The sequence below is a fragment of the Hibiscus syriacus genome, unplaced genomic scaffold (assembly GCF_006381635.1).
Source record: "Hibiscus syriacus cultivar Baekdansim isolate YM2019G1 unplaced genomic scaffold, ASM638163v2 tig00112523_pilon, whole genome shotgun sequence".
NCBI lineage: Eukaryota > Viridiplantae > Streptophyta > Magnoliopsida > Malvales > Malvaceae > Hibiscus > Hibiscus syriacus.
In genome coordinates this window covers 12,881-33,683 of record NW_024063355.1, presented here as the reverse complement: position 1 = coordinate 33,683, position 20,803 = coordinate 12,881, and the positions used below count along the sequence as shown (strand labels likewise).

General features: G+C 35.4%; 3 protein-coding genes across 3 annotated transcripts; 1 reads left to right on the top strand and 2 right to left on the bottom strand.

Annotated features, from left to right (window-relative positions):
* Positions 1-2,129: 2,129 nt before the first annotated feature.
* On the bottom strand, positions 2,130-2,981 carry LOC120181344 ((-)-isopiperitenol/(-)-carveol dehydrogenase, mitochondrial-like). Its single transcript, XM_039186505.1, has one exon. It carries the CDS (start codon positions 2,979-2,981, stop codon positions 2,184-2,186), a length of 798 nt encoding a protein of 265 aa, XP_039042436.1. The 3' UTR covers positions 2,130-2,183.
* A 10,110-nt stretch (positions 2,982-13,091) lies between these two features.
* LOC120181295 lies at positions 13,092-13,697 on the top strand. Its single transcript, XM_039186459.1, has 2 exons — positions 13,092-13,318; positions 13,376-13,697. The coding sequence occupies exons 1-2, from the start codon at positions 13,092-13,094 to the stop codon at positions 13,695-13,697; spliced, it is 549 nt and encodes a 182-aa protein (XP_039042390.1).
* Positions 13,698-14,643: 946 nt separating this feature from the next.
* On the bottom strand, positions 14,644-18,911 carry LOC120181255 (calcium-dependent protein kinase 10-like). The gene is made up of 7 exons (XM_039186426.1): positions 18,046-18,911; positions 17,463-17,602; positions 17,109-17,261; positions 16,441-16,556; positions 16,160-16,327; positions 15,767-15,997; positions 14,644-15,330 (listed from the first exon to the last, which is right to left on the bottom strand). Exons 1-7 carry the CDS (start codon positions 18,714-18,716, stop codon positions 15,157-15,159), a joined length of 1,653 nt encoding a protein of 550 aa, XP_039042357.1. The 5' UTR covers positions 18,717-18,911; the 3' UTR covers positions 14,644-15,156.
* Positions 18,912-20,803: the final 1,892 nt, after the last annotated feature.

Below are 20,803 nucleotides of genomic sequence, written 5' to 3'. Positions count from 1 at the left end.
ACATCAACTTTCCCATAAAGTAGAGTAGTTTCAAGATACTCAAACTCATCAGGAAATGATCCCATCAACATCAGAGCCAGATCTTCATCTTCAAAAGTCACGTCTATATTCATCAGATCAGTCACCAGCTGATTAAAACTAGTAATGTGATCATTCATAGTGGTACATGGTACATAGTTGAAGCGGAACAATCTCTTTTTCATGTAGAGCTTGTTCTGACCGCTTTTCTTCAAAAATTCTCCTCCAGTGCCTTCCACAATTTACTTGCAAAAATTTCCTTAGAAAATGCATACTTATGCTCTCTAGAAAGACACAATCGAATAGTACCACATGCCAATCTATTGATCCTCTTCCATTATTTCTCCTCAACATAATATGGTTTCTCTCCTTCAATAGCAATGTCTAACATTTGTCGCAGCTGCTGACGACGATGTGGATGTTTTTGTTGCGTTTGCCATTTCTGCTACAAATTCTATTTAATAGTTGTCAATGTGGAATGCTAATTATCCCAAGAAATTTTTTCTGATGTGGAAGATCAGCCTAAGCCGCAACCACAGAGCATACTAAAATAAACCAAGAGCGCTGATACCAATTGTTGTGGAATTCGGGTTAATTTCCACCAATAATAACAAATTAACCTTGAAAACTATTATCTAGGTGACTAGTGTGAAAACGATTGTACTAAAAATCACCCCAAGGTAGATTCTCAGGAAAGAAGAGGGGTCACAATGGTCCCTCTTAAAACCCACTTTCCTTAGACAGAACTACCAAGACAAGTAATTTTAATAAGACAATAATTAACAACAACTATACACGACAATAGCTATTAAATAGACATAAAGAGAACACCAAGATTTAACGATGTTAGGCCAAAATTATGCCTACCTCCTCGAACACTACTAAAATAATATTTCACTAATAGAGGAAATATTACAAAGAGAGAAAGAGTACAAATAGCCTTTAATAATGAAGAATGTTTATATTTGTGGGATGATAAACTAAGGAGGAGGAGGGGCTCTATTTATAACAAAAGAATTTTCCCTCCTCCTTATACAAAACCAATGTGGGATATTTGCCAAAAACCAACACATTGTACATACGGTGGCTAGCTAGCTACCTAGTAACAAGTACAATAATTCCACCGTAGCTTTATTTGGCCATCACCGGTCACCACCACAAACTGTGGTTACCATTATTCCAGCTGGGACTCCGGTTACGGAGGTAAATAATCAAACATCTACAGTCTATTCGAGAAGAAAATCACCGTCAACCACCAAGTCATGGCCGGTAACAAGCTCAGAATCCTGAGAGGCCAGAAACACCACCGCGTCTGCAACGTGCATCGTTTCCAGCACCGCCCCTTTCAAGCTAGTGTACGGCCCGAAGAGCTTCTCCGTCTCCTCCGCCTCTTTTCCGATGTGACGACAGAGTAACGGAGTTCCCACAACAAAGCTTAACCACTACACTAGATTAACAATTGGGTACATTTAATATCTAAACTATCAGTTTTGTCCATTTTAGTACCTAAACTTTTAATTTTTTTCAAAACTATACTTAAAGTTTAGTTTTTGTATCATTTTAGTACCTATGTTCGAAATTTAATATTAAGTTTTGATTTTTTTTCAAAAAATGAACTCTAGGTATTATTTAAAAAAATTAAAAGTTTAGGTACTAAAATTTATCAAAATTGATAGTTTAGATACTAAATGTGTAATTTAACTTTAATTAGTTCATTCTACAATTAAGCATTTACCTTAACATTTAGGTTAAAATAATATTCTTTTTGTAGTCTTAATAGTTAAAAAAAGTGTTATTCTCGCTTAAAGTCTCACATTTAAACAGTGTATGCGAGTTATCAATTATTAAGAAATATTACAAATATATGTTATTTTGTAATCATATCTTACTATTTAAAACTTAAAAATTAAATTAATGCTTAATATATATATATATATATTATTCAAAACTTTAAAATTAAATTAATGCTTAAATATGTATATATATACTATTCAAAACTTTAAAATTAAATTAATGCTTATATATATTTTTTGAAAGTGCCTTTGTAAATATATTATATTTATTAGAACGATATATGAAGTTATACCAAATTTAAATTACACTCCAAATTATTTAATTATTAATATATTTTTATTGTGACCATTTAACTATTTCATTTTTCAGTTTCAGGACGAACCCTGAAACAGGCCGTCTATAACCAAATTATGGCCAGTGATAAACTGAGATTCCTCGCTAGCAAGGAAGACAACAGCATCGGCCACATGCTTCACCTTCAACACTCCATCGTTTTTCAAGCGAAACATCCTTGAAAACATCGATTCTATGTCGTCCGCCCCCATTCCGAGATTTTCACAAAGAGCAGGCGTCGCCACCGGTCCCGGTGAAACGCAGTTAACGCGTATCCCGTTCGGGGCCAACTGAGTACTGGCGCACCTCATCAACGCAATCACCGAGCTCTTCGACATTACGTAATCTGTATTCCGGTCACTCGCGAGTCCAGCAGCTATACTAGCCGTGCATATGATGCTTCCTCTGCTACTGGCCTTCACCATGGCCTGCCCTGCATACTTGATGCTGGCAGCAACCCCACCTACATTGATAGCGAAGAGCTTCTCGTAGGACGGTAAGTCAAATTCGAGTATCGTCTGCATCGATCGGCTCAGAATTCCCGCGTTGCAGAACATGATATCTAGGCGACCGTGGAGTCGGATCGTGGACTGAACGAGGGATTCGACGTCTTGCTCCTTTGTTACATCGCAATGGACATAGGTACATGCACAACGGTCCCCGATCGATGCGGCGAGTTCCTCGCCCTTCTCGTCTTGGATGTCCGCGATCACAATGGCCCCTGCACCGTGATCGGCGAAGAGATGCACGGTGGCAGCGCCGATGCCGCTTGCACCGCCGGTGATAATGGCTACTTTGCCTTGGAGCTTCTTGTTGTAGGCTTTGGGGTCTGCCATTTTATGTGTTTATGAAGCGTGAAAATGGTGAGTATATAAAGCATCCAATCACTTAGGGCTCAAGTTTATCTTCTGCTGCAATTTGCAAGCTGAAAGTGACCGTAAATGCTTCTTTATTTTCATGAATCTGACTTTTTATTCTTTATAATATATATCACATATTTCTACTTTGTCCGTATATACATACATCATCTGAAAGTAAATTTAATGCTTATTTATTTTCATTGTTTTGACTTTAAATTATAGGTAAATTACGCGTTTAATAATTAAATTATTAGTTTTGATTCGTTTTAGTAGTTAAATTTTCAACTTTTCTCAAAATCATATCTAATGTTAAATTTTTGTTTCATTTTAGTACCATCCATTAAAAACCTAACGGACGGGCGACCAATCCGAACGGTGGACCACAGGAGAATGACGATTCGACCAATTCAGTCCAATTTCAACCCCATCATATGATTGATGACGGAGATCGAAAGATGAAGAAGCTGAAGAGTCATTCGTCGATTTGGGGAGATTGAGACATTTTTCGGTGAAACAAAGGGCAAGATCACGTTTAGGGGGTCGAAAATGTACGGGCTGAAAAGTTTGGGCTTCATCAACCGACGACTATAAACGCAGTGGTCGACGAGCCTGTCCGTTAAGTTTTTAACGGCGGAGTACTAAAATAAAACAAAAATTAAACATGATATTAACAAAAACTAAAAATTCATATATTAAAAGAGACTAAAATGAATGGTTTAAGTACTAAACATAATGTACCCTTAAATTATTTATCTTTTCGTCAACCAAGTTGTCTTTGTCTCACAATTTGTACTTTAGTGGTAAATTACAAATTTGGTAACTAAAATTTTATTCTCTCTTATATTTCACTCACTTCACTTTAAATCTTTTCAATTTCTTCAATAAATTTAATACATTAGATTTTTTTGTCACTCATACGTTAAATAGTTAACGACGTTAAAATGAGTTGTTATTTAAACGCAAAATGACATCATTTTAGGGAAATTTTTATTTTTTTCTAAAATGACATCGTTTTAATGTCTTTAATTATTTACCGGCAGAGTGACCGAAATAGGAGAGAGATTAAAGTTCAGTGACAAAAAAACTTAATGTATTAAGTTCAGTGAGGAAATTGAAAACTTTTATAGTTCAATGAGAAAAATAGGAGAGAGACTAAAGTTCAGTGATGAAATGTGCAATTTACCCTTGTACTTTATGTATGAATCTTTGACTAGACAAATGAAGACACCAAGTACATGGTGCACAGTACGGTTTGAATCAGTGTTATGATTTCTTTAAGGGCAAATTAATTCAAATGGCTTCAAACTCTAGGCCTTTTTATCAATTTTCCTATTGATGTTTTAATCGTTTCGATTTAGTTCTAAACTTTGTTCTTTTGGCTTTGATGTAAGCACATGTCGTTAAATTGTTAATAACACGATGATTTGATCGTATTCCTTATCATGAAATTTTTGTTTGTGTTCTGACTCTTCCTGGATTTCTACGATCACGATCATACGGGCACCGTGGATGACAAAACCACGGACGGTAGCTTCTCCGATGCCGCTTGCTCCTCCGGTGATTATGGCTACTTTGCCTCCGACCTTGTTGGACATTGTAGAGTTAGATACTAGGAAGTGGACAACGATGATAAGCACAGACCGATGAAATGATTTCTAGCAAAGCTGTCGTGCATTATGAACCAAATAAACCAAATCACATGTCGGGAAGAACCAAACCTTATCATATTCCACTACAGCAAAACAGAGTTTTAGCGGCGTTTTTTTAGTCTTATAGCGGCGTTTTTAAGCGCCGCTAAAAGTATTTGCGGCGATAGGAAAAACGCCGCAAGAAGCGCCAGCAATACCAACGCCGCTAAAGTTAGCGGCGTTTGAGAATAAAAAATGCCGCAATAGGTCAATATCTATTACGGCGTTTTTGGAACAAACGCCGCAAAAAGTTATGATATATAGCGGCGTTTCTAGAAAAAACGCCGCAAAAGGTCAGATCTATAGCGGCGTTTTTTGATACAAATGCCGCAAAAGAGCAGACCTATACTAGCGTTTTTAGAACAAACGCCGCAAAAGGTCAGACCTATAGCGGCGTTTTTGGACACAAACGCTGCAAAAGGTCAGACCTATAACGGCGTTTTTGAACACAAACGCCGCAAAAAGTCAGACCTATAGCGGCGTTTTTGGATATAAACGCCGCTAATTACCTTTCTTTAGCTAATATTAATTGATTTTACATATTTCATTTCTGCTATACATCACCTAAATTTATATCTAGCTTTATCTAATTAACAACAACCATACATTTTAATTAAGACAAAAAACATAAAGAAAAATACTTAACAACAAAATAAATTAAAGTTTTTTTTATGGAGAGAGAACCTTAAAAGACATTAAAGTACAAATGAGTTACAATTGAACCTCAAAGTGTAGATATACATGGATTTATTGTTCGATACATCCTCAATTTCACTAGCGTCATCATCATAACCTCCAGATATGCCTTCTAAAGCTACTTTGTTTCCCACTTCATTGGAATTTGTCATATTCATCGTCTTGACATCTTATTTGAAAGTATCATTTGACAGTGAATGATCTCTCCTTAATAGATTAAAAACAAATGGGAAACGCTGTGCCAGTCTATTGAAGAAGCCGCTTTTTGTTGAAGTTTGTTCTTCAAGATTACTGCAATTACAATAATTTAGATGAGACTAAGAAGAAAAGGAAACAACCAGTAGAACTTGCATTCATAACCTACATGTGAGTGATTGAGAACTGAAAAAATATGTTGCAACAAACAACAAAAATAGGAAGTCAGGAACCATGAAAACTAAAATATATTCTACATAAGAATGTAAAAAATGTCATCATAAAGAAAAAATTTAATAATGTATTGGTTGCCATCTTACTTTTAGAAGTTAGAATTCTTACCCCAAGATAACAACTGTTATGACTAGAAGGTTGGGCTCCAGCTTAGGATCATGAAATACAGATATAATAATGTCCTTTGTGTACTCTGTAGTTTGACGGAATGTACGCAAAAAGGCTTGCAAATCGTCATCGCTGATAACATTAGAACTTGCAACAACACATATAACTATGCCATCGAGTTCCTACGTCCAAAAATGAAATGGTCAAAACTTTAATGTGACACATGCAACAAATAAAAGGAGTAGGTTGCCCCGTACAAAGAAAATCGGAAAAACATTTATGTTTGAAGTTTGAACCAAGAACAAGCATTAGAATAAGCCAATTTAATCGAGAAATCACCAAAACAACCCTAAGAGCAGAAGAAAAACACGATTCTTTCGACTGAACAATGTATATTCGATATAAATTTTAAACATACACAGATAAGGATCCTTTGACATGATCAATCACACAAAAAAATCCTAAAAGGGATTACTGAAATAAAAAAAAAATTGAAAAAGATAGAACGAAAAGGCATAAATGAAAGAGGGGAATGAAAAGAATGGAGATATCTGGGTTGAATGTAAGGGGAATATGGATCGAACAATGGAGGTCGAAGGATCGAAGGATGAGAGTGGATGCGAAGAGATAAAAGGGAGGGGAGATATATTTCGATGCCCAGACTAGGGGTGTTCGCGGTCGGTTTGGATCGGTTTTTGGTTAAAAATTCATCCAATCCGAAAGTATAAATGTTTGCGGTTTGGATCGGTTTGGATGTTTCTAAAAAAAATCCGATCCGATCCGATCCAATTAAGTGCGGTTTGATTCGGTTTGGATTTGTGCGGTTTTTGGATTCTAATTTTTCAAAATAATTCAAAGCAACAACACTGCCTAAGGGGGTCAAACAGTTTCAACATTTCACATCCTAAACTAAGATCGATCGAATAAACAAGTGACATGCATAGTAATTTCAGCAAACATCAATTAGCAAGCACCATTAACTTGTGTTCTTAAGGGAATGAATGACTATCTCTTCCATGTTGCAAGGGTTGATTAAATGTAATTACTTGACTGTACCAAGTCAACAGAACAGAACTGAAAAATAAAAAAATGGGTTGATTAAATGTACTTCTATGTACTAATGGTATAAGTATAAATGTCAACCAATCAGAAATAGTGTGATGATAATATATGTAAGGCAAATGCTAACTAATGAAATAGAACACACTGATACATGTGCAATCAAGTAGGAACCAGTAGCAATCAGAATTTCTAAGCAAATGCAGTGATTAGTAGGAACCAGTAGCAAAATCCTCAACACCTTTGCGAATCTTAAACCACCAGGCCACGGTGTAAGAACGAATTATAAACAGGTAAGTTACAATCCAAAAACTCTCCTTTAATGCATAACTTTAAAGGGTAAAACCAACACAGTAGCAAACCTAACTACATAAGACAGATCGGAAACAGTCCAATCAACTAAAATCCGAACATAAAGATTGCAAAGGCTGATTCATCAGGTCAACTATACCTACACCTTTGAGCACATTAAACCACCCAACCGCGATGTAAGAAGAACAGATTATAAATCGGCAAGTTAAAAACCGAAAACTATCCTTTAATGCATAACTTTAAACAAAGTTTATGGAGCTTGTGAGTGAGCGAAAATTTGAGGATGGAGAAGCTCGAGGAGCTCAGTAAGAACATAGATTCCATACACTGATCATAAATAAAAGCCTTTAGCTTTGTTTAACTGTTTAGGGTGACTTCGAATATCTATATATGGGTGTCAATGTTTTTCGGGTTTGGTGTATTGTATGTTAATCTTTGTTTGTTTTGTTAGACATTCGATGAAGAATGTTAGCTGATTTAGAAAGGGAAATATCCTATAAACAGATTTGTAACTAAATGCCTCCGGATCTATTGTACCTTTTGTTTAGTTCATTCAAGTTTCCTGTAATCTGAAGTTTGTTTCGAAGCAAAAGGCTTGGGGAAACCCAATATCCTGAATCAACGGATTTGTAACTAAATGCCACCCTGAATCAACGTTCTCAACAGTATCCCAATATCCAAACTACTGTAAAAAATTAATCAAAGAACACAAACTGATGGGGAAATCCAATCTGCTCATGCAATCATACTTAAAAGGTACGCTCACAAACTGATGGGGAAAAAGATTGCAGGAGCATGAAGAAAAACATATTTTATAAATTTAGAGCAAAATCCCATGAGTGAATGAAATACTAACATGGATATGGAAATTTCCTGCTGACATTCGTTCAATTATGAAGATGATAGTGCAGGTTTTTGCATAAAAACGATTAAAAATGGTTTTCATTTGTTTTTTCATGCTTATCTCAAAACAAATAAACAAATAAAACTCCAAAAATCAGAGCAAGCTTTAGGGTAAGAAGCAAAGAAATAGTATCTTGCAAGATTTTCCTTCGAGATAAGAACAGTAAGCAGGTAGGGGTGTCGTTGGAGAAAGGGGTTGTGAGTTGTGACTTGTGAGTGAGGTTGGGGTGTGCTCGAGGAGGATGAGAAGACGCGGAGTAAATTGGGAAATGGGGCTAGGTTTTAGTTTTTGCCCAGGAACGTGAAACGGTGTCGTTGGAGATAGTTAATTATCGGTTTGGTTCGGTTTGGATCGGTTCCAGATTTTCAAACCGAAACCAAACCGAACCGATCGGTTTGTTTAAAAAAAACCAAACACACTAAATCAGTTTCGATTTTTTTCGGTTATCGGTTTTTTGGATCGGTTTTCGGTTATTTTTTTGGATTGGATTGGATTTGAACACCCCTAGCCCAGACTGAATCTATGAAATTAGGGTTTTGTTTCGATATGTTAAAGTAGTGTTCAGTAGCAACGTTTTTTACGTAAACGCCACTAGATTATATGACAATTGCGGCGTTTGGTATTAAAACGCCACAAAAGTACGTGTCTATAGCGGCGTTTGGTATTAAAACGCCACAAAAGTACGTGTCTATAGCGGCGTTTGTATAAAAATGCCACTAAAGTACGAGTCTATAGCGGCGTTTGTATAAAAACGCCACTACATTACGATTCTTTAGCGGCGTTTTTATACAAACACCACTAAAGTATAGTATTTTGTGGCGTTTGTTCAAAAACGCCGCTATATGTAAACAATTACCGGCGTTTACAGTAAAAACGCCGCTACATCCGTCGCTAAAAACCATTTTTGATGTAGTGTTCGTAATTTTATTTGGATCTAACGTGTTTCGATTGTTGAATTTTATTTTAATTTAAAATAAATGTAAGACACTATTTATTCAAAAATAAATTTCAATTTATTAATATTAACGTTTATACCCCTAACATTAATAATGTTCGAACTCGAGTCCTAAAAGAATAACAACAATTCTTTTACCACGAAGACCGGTTGGTTTGTATAACGAGAATACTGGAGATGTGAGCTTTTAATGTCAAGAGATCGAGAGTTATCTTTAAACAAATATTACTTTTTATTTACCCTATATTGATAAAAATAAGAATTTTATTTTATAAATTTGGGATAAACTATTTATTTAGTACCTAAATTATCAATTTTGATTCGTTTTAATACTTGAATTTTTAATGTTTTTCAAAATTATACCTAATGCTTAGTTTTCATTTCATTTTAGTACATCACCATTAAAAACTTAACACGTTTAGTACCTAAAATATTAATTTTGGTATGTTTTAGCACTTAACTTTCAATTTTTTCAAAATTTAACGTTAAATTTTGAACAGGCACTAAAATGAAAAAAATTAAAATTTTTAACTGCGGATACTAAAATGAAACTAAACTAAACTTTAGGTATGGTTTTAAAAAAATGAAGTTTAGACACTAAAACAGACTAAAATTGATGTTTAGGTACTAAACACATAATTTACCCAAAAATTAAAATCTGAATTAAGTCAATCCAAATTATTTAATTATTAATATATTTTTATTGTGACCATTTAAGTATTACATATTTTCAATTTCAGGCCGAACCCTGAAACAAACCGTCTACAACCAGATTATGGCCAGTGATGAACTGAGATTCCTCACTAGCAAGAAAAACAACAACATCGTTTTTCAAACAAACGAACCTCGAAAACAACGATTCGACGTCCTCCGCCCCTATTCCTAAAGCATTACAAAGAGCAGGCGTCGCCACTGGTCCTGGGGAAACGCAGTTAACGCGTATCCCGTGCGGGGCCAACTGAGTACTGGCGCACCTCATCAACGCGATCACCGAGCTCTTCGACATTACATAATCCGTGTTCCGGTCACTCGCAATTCTTTATAATATATCTAACAAACTTCTACATTGTCTATATATATATATATATGTGTGTGTATTTATGTATATAATATATACATACACATCGGCTTTAAATTATTCTTGTAATATATCTTTATTTTTCACAGTTTGTACTTATGCTTGGATTGATTCTTTCACTAGACAAATAAAGATAGCATGTACAGGGTCAACTCTTTTAGTAGTTGGTGTAGATCAATCGTCGTACGTCATTGATCATCGTTATCTTAAGATTAGTATTAAAATGTTTTTGTTCATCCAAAGTTCATAGGTAAAATCGATATTAAACCGGGATGAATGAGCCGATGAATCCAGTTATACTATGTAGTAAAACTAATACAGAAACACCGTTCAAGTTGATAATGAAGCTCCAGGACACAATGCACATCGCTTGAATTTGCTAGATAATGTGATATACAGGCCCCCATAGAGTGAGACAAAATCGCGAGAAAACCGAGAAAAGTTCGAGCAACGGCCATGTTGCTGGATGCTTCGTCTATGTCCGTTTTAACAGTACTCCGAGTGAGAGTCATAGAAGTCGCTAGGGCATGGCGACATGACCTCCTGCTCGAGCAACTGAACTACTTGGTTCATTGTTGGACGTTCGTCTGGACTTGCGTTGGTACACCTTGCTGCTACTTCAAGAATTGCTTCTAAAGTTTCCATATCGGCGACCATTTGATATACAGTTCCAAATCCCCCGACCCCACAACATCAAGGGACTCTAGCTTTTCTATAATCTCGCATGATGGATCGGCAGATCCCCATGAAAAGTGATAAGTTTCGCACCTACAAAAAAAAGCGCTAGTCGTTCAGATTCAGGGCAGACTGCAGAGGCTGAGAACGATATGGCATTCTCGAGAAAAGCCGAAGTTTAGCTTACTCGTATCTTGGTGGACTTGTTTCTTGACTTCTGTATATTTCTTAGCATCCCTTTCCTTCTTTGATAGTAGACATATCCAGAGGAATGCAAGGAGAACAACAAACATGACGGCCAATGTTGACATTGCACCAATCAGCACACCTTTGATATAACAAGATGATCGCTTCGTTTGGACTGCGGAAATAAAAGACGATAATCCCCATATTATTACACAATGAAAGCTTTTAAGACATATAGAAATTGAAGCTTAAGTACTTAACAACAAGCTTGCCTTCTGTTTCATCACTTTCAGCATGAGGAAGGACTGCCGGGAATCCCAGTGAGGTCCGACACGGCTTGTGAACTTGTTGGCCGCATAGATCCAAATTACCAAGAAACCTAAACATAAAGGAGGAACGATTCAGAATCGGAAAAAGCTAATATTTACGAGGTAGCAGATTTATGCTTACACAGTTTCATGCATCTTTTGAATCCCATGCATAGGTGTTAGTAATACATGAATAGAAAGCATAGATATAATAAAAGTTGTTCATAGTATGACAAGGGTACTCACGACTAGTTCCCGAAAGTGTTGAGTACTCCGATACCCGGGATTTCACCGGAGAAAAAGTTGGTGGACAAATTTCTGCATCAAAGAGGAACCATCAAAAGCTTAAGAAACCACTTTTCTTTCAGTTAAACAAGTCAAATTACATTTGGCAACCTATAACTCGATGTGAACTTACAGGTAACGCAGTCTTGTAAGACGGCCTATAGACGAAGGTATAGCGCCCTTTAGCAAATTGCTCGATAAATCCCTACAAATAACAAAAGCATCAACAAAACGAACCCTTCAACGGCCTAACTCGACCCGTTGCATTCCTAAGTATTTTGATCCTCAATATTTCATTTTTTATTTTAAAAAACTCTTATTTTAGAGTGTTAACAAAGGGTTTACATTTATGGATGGGTTTTTAAATGAAAGGTTATGTTAAAATACTTTTAAAAAGAATAAGGGTCAAAATGAATATTTTCGGTAAACATTAGGCCTAATTTTTTATTATATATTTTTTAATTAATAAAAGTTATAGTCCCATTAAATTTATTAAAGGTTGTTTTTTATCTTTGAAATATATTTTGACTATTGTCCAAGTCAATAATATCTTTTGGACAAAGAGACAAAAATCTCCTTACGAGGAATTAAAAATTAATATTTTTTTGAAACTAAACGGAACTGCAGAAACGGATGCCGTTTTATAATGGAGCAAACATAACTTTTTTAAGCTCAAGTCCATCTATTTATTACTTTCTCCCAGTTCGGTACTTAAATCCTTTTATATTCTAATTTGGTACATACATTTTTACTCCATTGACTAATTTGGTACATGTCGTTAAGTCTCAGACATGTGACACGTAAAGACAGCGTTATTTGACATAGCAATGCCACCATAATATAATTGGCTGAAAATTACGAGTTGAATTTTTAACGTTAAATCGAATCGAATTTTATTCATCTTAATGTTGATAATCTTAACTAGTCAAGGGAATAATGATTTAATACAAGAACTAAAAAGCATATATCATCTCACCAGAACATCGTCATAAGAACAACGTAAAAGTGGAGGAAAAGTTATTTGAATTTAGACCCATAAAAACACGCAATAACTAATACTTCGAAAAGTTTCACCACATTGACCTAACCAGCAACCACATCAGAAGCCACTCATAAATAGGAATCGACACGGGACCAGAATTTGATGGGTTTCTACCTGATCTTATCAAGTCAGATTTTCTTTAATTGAGTTTGAGTCAGGTCGGATTTTTAAGAGATTATGTTCGGGGTGGTTCAAGTTCGAGTTTAGGATGAAAAAATTTGATCCAACCCAACCCGAAAATATGTAATTTAATTTACTCCCTTTGGTGGCATGAACTCGCTCGTATATGATTAAAGACTCTGATTTTTGGCATATGAGCATTCCTCAAAATGTTAGTTGGTGTTTTAAGAGAGTTTTGAAAATGAGATTTGAGGTTTCACGTATACTTGCTGGTGCAGTAAATGGTCTCAGCACGAGGAGGATTTGGGAGGAGCTGCGAATTCAGGGCCCCAAGGTATCTTGGCATAATTTGGTTTGGTTTCCTGGGCGTATTCCAGAGCAAAGTACCATCTTGTGGATGATCATCCTTGACATGCTACCTACTCGGACAAGACTCCTGCGAATGGGTCTGAATATCGATACTGACAAGTGTTTACTTTGTGATGTTGAATCTGAGACTCGAGGTCACCTATTTTTTTGATGCAGTTTTGCGAAAGAACTGTGGGGGAATGTTTTCTCTTTGTGTGGTATTATGCGCAATGTTAGTACTTGGGATAGGGAGTTAGAATGGGCTACTAAACTCCTCAAGGGTAAATCCCTTATTGTGCGAATCCTGAAGCTCGCCCTTGCTGGTCACGTCTATGCCTTATGGTGTGAGAGGAATAGCATATTATTTGGGGATCGTGCCAGGTTGGTAGGTGATGTGCTCAATGATATCCGGGATACTATTCAGATCCGCCTCAACAATTGGTCCATTTGTAAGTCTAATTCGAGGAATATTGCCCTCTGTGAAAAGTGGGGTATATGAACTAATGTTCTTCTGTTTTGTTCCCCTTGTTGGTTTCATTATTGTTATTTTGTTGATTATGTAGTGTACTGTTCTTTGTAGCAGGATTTCCATGCATTCTTAGGTAATGAAAATGGAATTATCCAAAAAAAATATGTAATTTACCTTGTATATTTAGAGATAACGGTAATAAGAACCCTCTATATTTTTTAATTAAAATCCTATTTTTAATTGAAGAAAAGTAATATTTTTTATAAATATATATATTTCAGATTGAATGGAGTCATGTTGTATTCGGATTTTATCACAAAAGAACGAATCAAATTCGAGTCGAATGAAGGATATATGATTTTAAAATTGGGTTTGAGTTAAGTAGAAAGTATATAAATTTTAAATCGAATCGACCGAAACCCGACCTATTCTCGTCGCTACTCACAAATCATGTAAACTTTACGGGTTTGGGAGTTCATTTATAATTCAAGCAAAACATCCTTTAAATATCAGGATAAACTATTCATTATGTCACCCATCTATTTTCATATTTTTATTTTGATCGCCTAATTATATTTTTCATCAAAATCATACTTAATATTATGTTTCATTTCTATTTTGATCACCAGCCATCACGTTTAATCGTTGATTTAACCAAAATACTTATCTAACATGATATAATAATAGTTTTACTTCTCAAAACTTACACAAATAACTCGATAAATCTTCGATACTTAAACCACCTCGTAAACTTTAAACCGCGGCACGCTCCCGACCCGAACGCTAGGCAGTGGACGCCAACTCGACTTTTTAGTTGGAAACAAGCTTTTGTTACTAAAACACTTGCAATCAAGACGTTATAAAAGGAAACAACAATGACTAATCCAGAAGAAGAAGAAGAAGAAATAGATGAACAAACAAGGAAACAAAAAAAACAAAGATTTGAAACATTTTTATAATGTCATTTGTCAAAGACAACCCTACACTATATGCTGCACAAAATAGTAAAACGAAACAATCACCAAACATAGACATGAAAAATACATACGTGTATATATATATATATATATATACCGACATGCCCTTCGCATTCTACGGACATCTAACCTACCTCTCTCGGACTCGGATGCGAGTGTCGAGTATCCAACAAAGATATGCTAAATTTGGAGAATCATACTCTCACATCCATTCCTGAATATGTATCGAGTATGATAACTCTAGGAAAGAACGAATAATACACTTTAACTGATCAACGCACACTTCATGCAGCAGCAAAAAGAAAACAACCAAAGCCGGCGATGTGAACATGTTACGAAAGAATTACTGTCTTCCACCGAAAAGCTCACCGTTAAACTTGAACCTACATGGCATTCCGTGAAGCAACTGGTGTCGTACGTTTCAGTTATAGATCGTTTATAGACATCAAATGGTGAGAGAGAAACATCGAGCAGGCACATGCATAACAAAGTCAATTGATCCCTCTGTTACCTCAGACAGCGATGGCTTGACCAGTAACTGCATCGTGGAGCTGCAAGGAACCGTCTTTCATCAAGTTAAGACTCAAACTCTTGAACCTCTCTCTTGAATACTGCCTTGATGCTTTTCTCCAATCGGTACCAGCTTTCATCATGGCAACGAATTCATCATAACAGATTCGCCCGTCCTGAATAATCGAAAGTTGACAAAGAGAAAAATGGTGTAACTATTAAAATATATGGTAAAAGTGCAAAGTTATGGATTCATTAATAAAAAGTATCTAACGAATTATGAGTTCAATACGCCTATTTAGCATAAAGGCGGATATTCCTTGCTCGTTATCGGACAATCACTTATTCACAAACTTTGTGTGGGGCTAATAGTTTTCATTTCCATCACATGGGAAAACCCTTTTCACTCCGCTAAGCCCTATCTTTCTCTAGGGATATTTTAGTGACAGGTTCTATAGGAACCAGACGATCCTATTTTCTTTTCATTGCAGAATTTCTGAACAATATCATGCCCCAAAGTAAATACGAAGAGTATGTAGCCTATAATAGTTCTGTTTCAATTAAGCATCATGAAATCGAAAGTGATTTACAGAGGAGATATGGAAGTCATACTTTGTCGGTGTCAACTTCACGCATGATGTCTTTCAGTGCATCAACATCAGTTTCACCAGATTCATCAGCTAATGCGTCCCGTAGCTCATCTAGTTCAATATATCCACTGCCATCTTTGTCGAAGAACATAAATGCTCTGCGGAAATGCTCATCGTTTTCCATCTTCTGCAAGTGAATTGTCACTGCTACAAATTCCCCGTAGTCCAATACACCATTTCCATCAACATCAGCCTGATACAATCATACAAATAGATCAATACAAAGGAAACACAAGTTCACATTCGAATTTTTGGGAGCCGAATGAGATTATCAGGGGGGAAATAGTGATTATGATTATTTCGCTTAGGTTTTGATCTTTCAGATAATTAAGCAGACAAAAGAAAGGGACCATACCACTTCCATTAACATCTTCATCTCTGGTTCAGCTAATTGAGAACCGACCTTCCGAAGCCCGGCCTTCAGCTCCTCGTATGAAACTTTCCCGTCATTATCCTTATCCATCAATGTGAACATGTCTTTGATTACTTCAACCTCTTCTACAGATAAGTGCTCTGCGATTACCTGCAGCATTTACAAAAACTGAATCACCTGCAGGAACTTGCAAATTGCACGATAATACAATGATTTTGGATCTTTAACCAGCAATTTCACATAATCTGCCTAAAAATGCTTACCCTTAAAGCCTTCTTTTTAAATCTATTCATCACGGAAAACTGCTTGAGCCTGGCTCTCACAATATCTCCCAACGGAACATTCGGAGCTTTCTTAGTATTTTGCAACCAGGGATGTTCTGTGCCCAAAAGAAGGGTCAAGGACAAGATTGAACAGTAAAAATCAGCACGGCTATTAAAAGAAGTCGTTAAATTCTCTATGCAATGAGGCATCTAATGGACTTCATTTCAAAAGTTATATTTCCTTCCTCGACAACAGCAAACGGAAGTTTTACCGACTAACTCATTGAATACGGATCGTAGTGCCCCAATATGCTCACTTCAAAATAAATTTCCTTAATCAATTCAAAATAAGATTGACTAAAATTTTAACTAGATAAATGCATAAATATGTCAACATTTGGCCCAGCAAGCATTTGACCGCACAAAGTTGCAAATAATGTTGAGTCCTTGTCAGATTCCAAATGCTATAAACCCAATCGATCCACGGGAATAAAGTTAGCACAAATTCATTATGGAAGGGATCCGTACTTTCAAGATCACCCTGACCTCACTCTTTACGACAATAATTCAGTGTTTAGGCAGATGGGTCCTCAAATGCTTTTTAACTAAATATGCCAATTGCTTACTAACAGAAAATTCAATACGATAAGAACTGTCGGAGAACCTACCGAGCACCTGTTGAGCAGTCAATCGTTTCTTAGGATCCGGTTCTAACATCTGCCTTACAAGACTCTTAGCACTATCCGAAACTTGTGGCCAAGGTTCCCTCTTAAAACCAATGACCCCTCTCAAAATCGCAAGAGCAACACCCTGTTCAGTCTCTGAAAATAAGCAACACAGAGGTAAGCAATCAGAATACATACATGCTACACACATACATACATTAATACATACATACATACATTAATACATACATACATACATACACACGCATGCATACATACATACATATATATATTTTTTATACATACATAGATTTAAATGTAAAGGATGTAAAAGCACAAAGTAAGAGAAAGGAATACCTGCCCAAAAGGGAGGAACCCCACATAACAAAATGTAAAGGATCACACCAGCACTCCATACATCAACCTCTGGTCCATAATTTCGTTTCAGAACTTCAGGGGCCATATAATATGGACTCCCCACGATCTCGGAAAAACTTCTCCCCTGCTAAAATAAATCCAAATTCCCAAATATCAATCCAGCAATCAAGCTGAAATCAATGAATAAATCTCACTAAAACAGTAATCAAACTCCAAAAGAAGAAAATCAAGATTCAGCTGTTGAACAAATATCTAACGAGCAAAATCAGAAATCCAGTCAAATCAAATTACCCGACGACCGACAGAGAACTCAGGTCTATTATGAAAGGTACCCAAAAATCGAAAAAGCATCGCAAACAAGAAAAACCCAGGAATTTAAAGAAGAATTATCAAACAAGACCCTGAAGATGAATTCAAAATTCTTATTCCACCATCCAGTTGGGGAAGCTATAGAAGTTTTTTTAAAGAGAAAGAGTCTAATCCAACATTTTATTAGCTAAAGTTCCAAACCATCAAAATCCCAGATAAAACCTCAAAAAAAGAACTAAATAAATCCATCCACGTACCAGGCTTAAAAAACACAGACAACCCAAAATCGATCACCTTTAGTGGCGAGTGTTCTTTCTTATTAGCGAACAAAAAATTCTCAGGCTTCAAATCTCTATGCATAACGCCACTCTCGTGGCACATCCTTACCACCTCAGCTATCGTCTTAGCCACGTTCGCCGCCGCGCGTTCCGTGTAGTGCCCTCTCGCCACTATCCTGTCGAACAATTCCCCGCCTTCACAAAGCTCCATAACCAAATGAACGTTTTCATTGTCCTCGTACGTCGCTTTCAGCTTCACGATATTCGGATGGTCCGGCAACGTCGACATTATGGCGACCTCGCGACGGACGTCTTCGATGTCTACTGCTGTCCGGAGTTTCTTCTTGGAGATTGATTTGCACGCGAGGGCTTCCCGCGTTTCCCTGTCCGTGCAGAGGTAAGTGATCCCGAACTCGCCCCGCCCCAGCTCGCGGCCGAGGACGTACTTGTCGAAAATTCGAGTTCGGTGACTCAGTGGGATAACGTCTTTTAGTACTCGGATCGGAGCCGGCGATGCGACTCTGTCGGAGAACGGGTTCGGCTTCCTTTCCCGGGCTTTTTTCTTTCCCTTATGGTTCTGGTCAGACCGATTCGGTTTACTTTCCGGACTCTCGTCCGGTCTTACGCATGCGTTACAGTTCCCCATAATCAGAAAGAATTCAAAGAACAAGTGAAACTAAGTCGCCGCCGTTGCGGGGTTGGTGGGCGGAGAACGGCGGAGGGAGCCGATGAAGAAAGAAAGAAAGAAAAGAAAATAAGAAAACGCGGGGTGACTGGTCAGTCGAGAAAATCTGGGGGGTCTGAAAATTTCTTCGCAGTATGATTATGGTTTGACTTATCATTTTATTAATATAATATTTGAATAAAAATGATTTTTTTATGATTAAATTAAATATTTTTTATAATCCGCTAACTTGTATTTTACTCCTGAATTTATTATTTTTTATTTCCTCCTTGATTTATTATTCGTATTAGTCTTGTAACTTAAGATATTTTTTAATTTAGTTATTAATTTTTAATGATTTTCAATAATAATGTAATATTACTTACGGTGATATGTCAGTATTAACGACAAATGACAAAAACATAATTAAAATGATAATTTAGTGACTAAATACATAGTCTACCTTATTTCTATTAATTTTATAATAGTTTATATGTCACATTGTATCATAGATCGAGTCAGATCAAAACAAGTAAATTTTAATTTTCTACCTCAAAATTAAATTAGATCTCACATTAGATTGAATAATTGACGATAGAATGTTATACTCCTACTGAATTCGGAAATACCAAAGATTTGGTCTAATCCAACTCATAATCATCTCTAATTATGTTTGACATAATCGTGTTAAATAATTTATAGTGTGGATTTTAATACAAATGTTTATAAGATAAATTACATATTTAGTCATCCAATTATTTTTTTTAAAATAATAATTTAATATTACGTTTTAGTTACTCACTGTTAAAAAATAAATAAAATTATTGATGTGACAACTTTTATTTTTATCAATGATGATGTATCACTACTTTATAGTGTCATGTATGTGTCACCATTAATTTTTTAACGACGAGTGACTAAAACTGAACTAAAATGTAATATTAGTTATGATTAAAAAATAATAATAATGTGATCAAAACATAATCAAAAGATAATTTAGTGACTAAATACATAGTTTATCCTTATTTATATTATTTTTATCATAGTTTATATGTTATGATGTTTTATTATTGTAAAATAGTAGGGAAAACAATCTAATGATTTTTTGGACCCACGAAGAGAAAATACTTATTGCATGACAGCCGTTCCTTTCTATTGATTCAAGTAGGCCGTAAATGAGATCAGTTAGATCGTAAGTTACTTGAGATTGATTCGATTAAAGTTTGATCAACACTCAAATTCTTAACGAGTTAAAATGAGCTACTTAATACTCGACCCGAAAAGCTCACGAGCTATTTGAAAAAAAAAATTATATTATAATTTTAGATTTTTTAAAATTAAATTATTAAAAATATATTAAAATATATTATTGATAATTATAATTTTTTAAAAATATATTTTTAAATGTAATATAAGATTTTTATAAGTTAAAATTCGATTTTTAGTTTGAGCTTGAATTGAGCTCAAAATCGAGCTTAAATCGAACTCCTGAATTTTTTTTTAATCGAGTTTTAATTTTATATTTCGAGTTCGAGCTGAACTTGATAATTTTTATCTCGTGAATTGTCAAGTCGAGCCGAGTCTAATTTTAAACTTTTCGAATTCGAGTCGAGCTCGACTCGGCTCGTTTACGGCTCTAGACTTCCAAGATAGTCGTCCATTATTTTTATGGCCAAAAACAATATATTTTTAATAATGATTTAGGTTTAATGATGCATATAGTCCTCAAAACTCTAAAAATATTAATTAAATTATAGTGTTTCAACGAATTATAACTTATTACATGATGTCGATGATTAAATGAAGTGTTTTTTCACTCTAAATATCCCGAATTTGGACAACTGTGTATACATGATATGTGCATCATCAACGACTAAGAAACGTTCTAAACATATATTATCTTGTAATCATCTCAGACTATTGAAAAAACATATTATAATTCATAAGCTTGAAAATTATAGTTATATAAAGTGAACTGGACTGAATTTATAATTAATTTTAATTATTTTATAATATTTATAGTTATATAATGAAAAATTTTGCTTTTTAGGTTCATATTATAAATCAAT

Coding starts and splice junctions, on each gene's coding strand:
- LOC120181344 (XM_039186505.1), bottom strand. CDS start 2,981: ATGGCAGACCCCAAAGCCTACAACAAGAAGCTCCAAGGCAAAGTAGCC.
- LOC120181295 (XM_039186459.1), top strand. CDS start 13,092: ATGAGATTTGAGGTTTCACGTATACTTGCTGGTGCAGTAAATGGTCTC. Junction 13,319..13,375: donor CTGAATATCGATACTGACAA/GTGTTTACTTTG, acceptor TTTTTGATGCAG/TTTTGCGAAAGAACTGTGGG.
- LOC120181255 (XM_039186426.1), bottom strand. CDS start 18,716: ATGGGGAACTGTAACGCATGCGTAAGACCGGACGAGAGTCCGGAAAGT. Junction 17,262..17,462: donor GGTTCCTCCCTTTTGGGCAG/GTATTCCTTTCT, acceptor GCTTATTTTCAG/AGACTGAACAGGGTGTTGCT. Junction 15,998..16,159: donor TGAAGATGTTAATGGAAGTG/GTATGGTCCCTT, acceptor TGATTGTATCAG/GCTGATGTTGATGGAAATGG.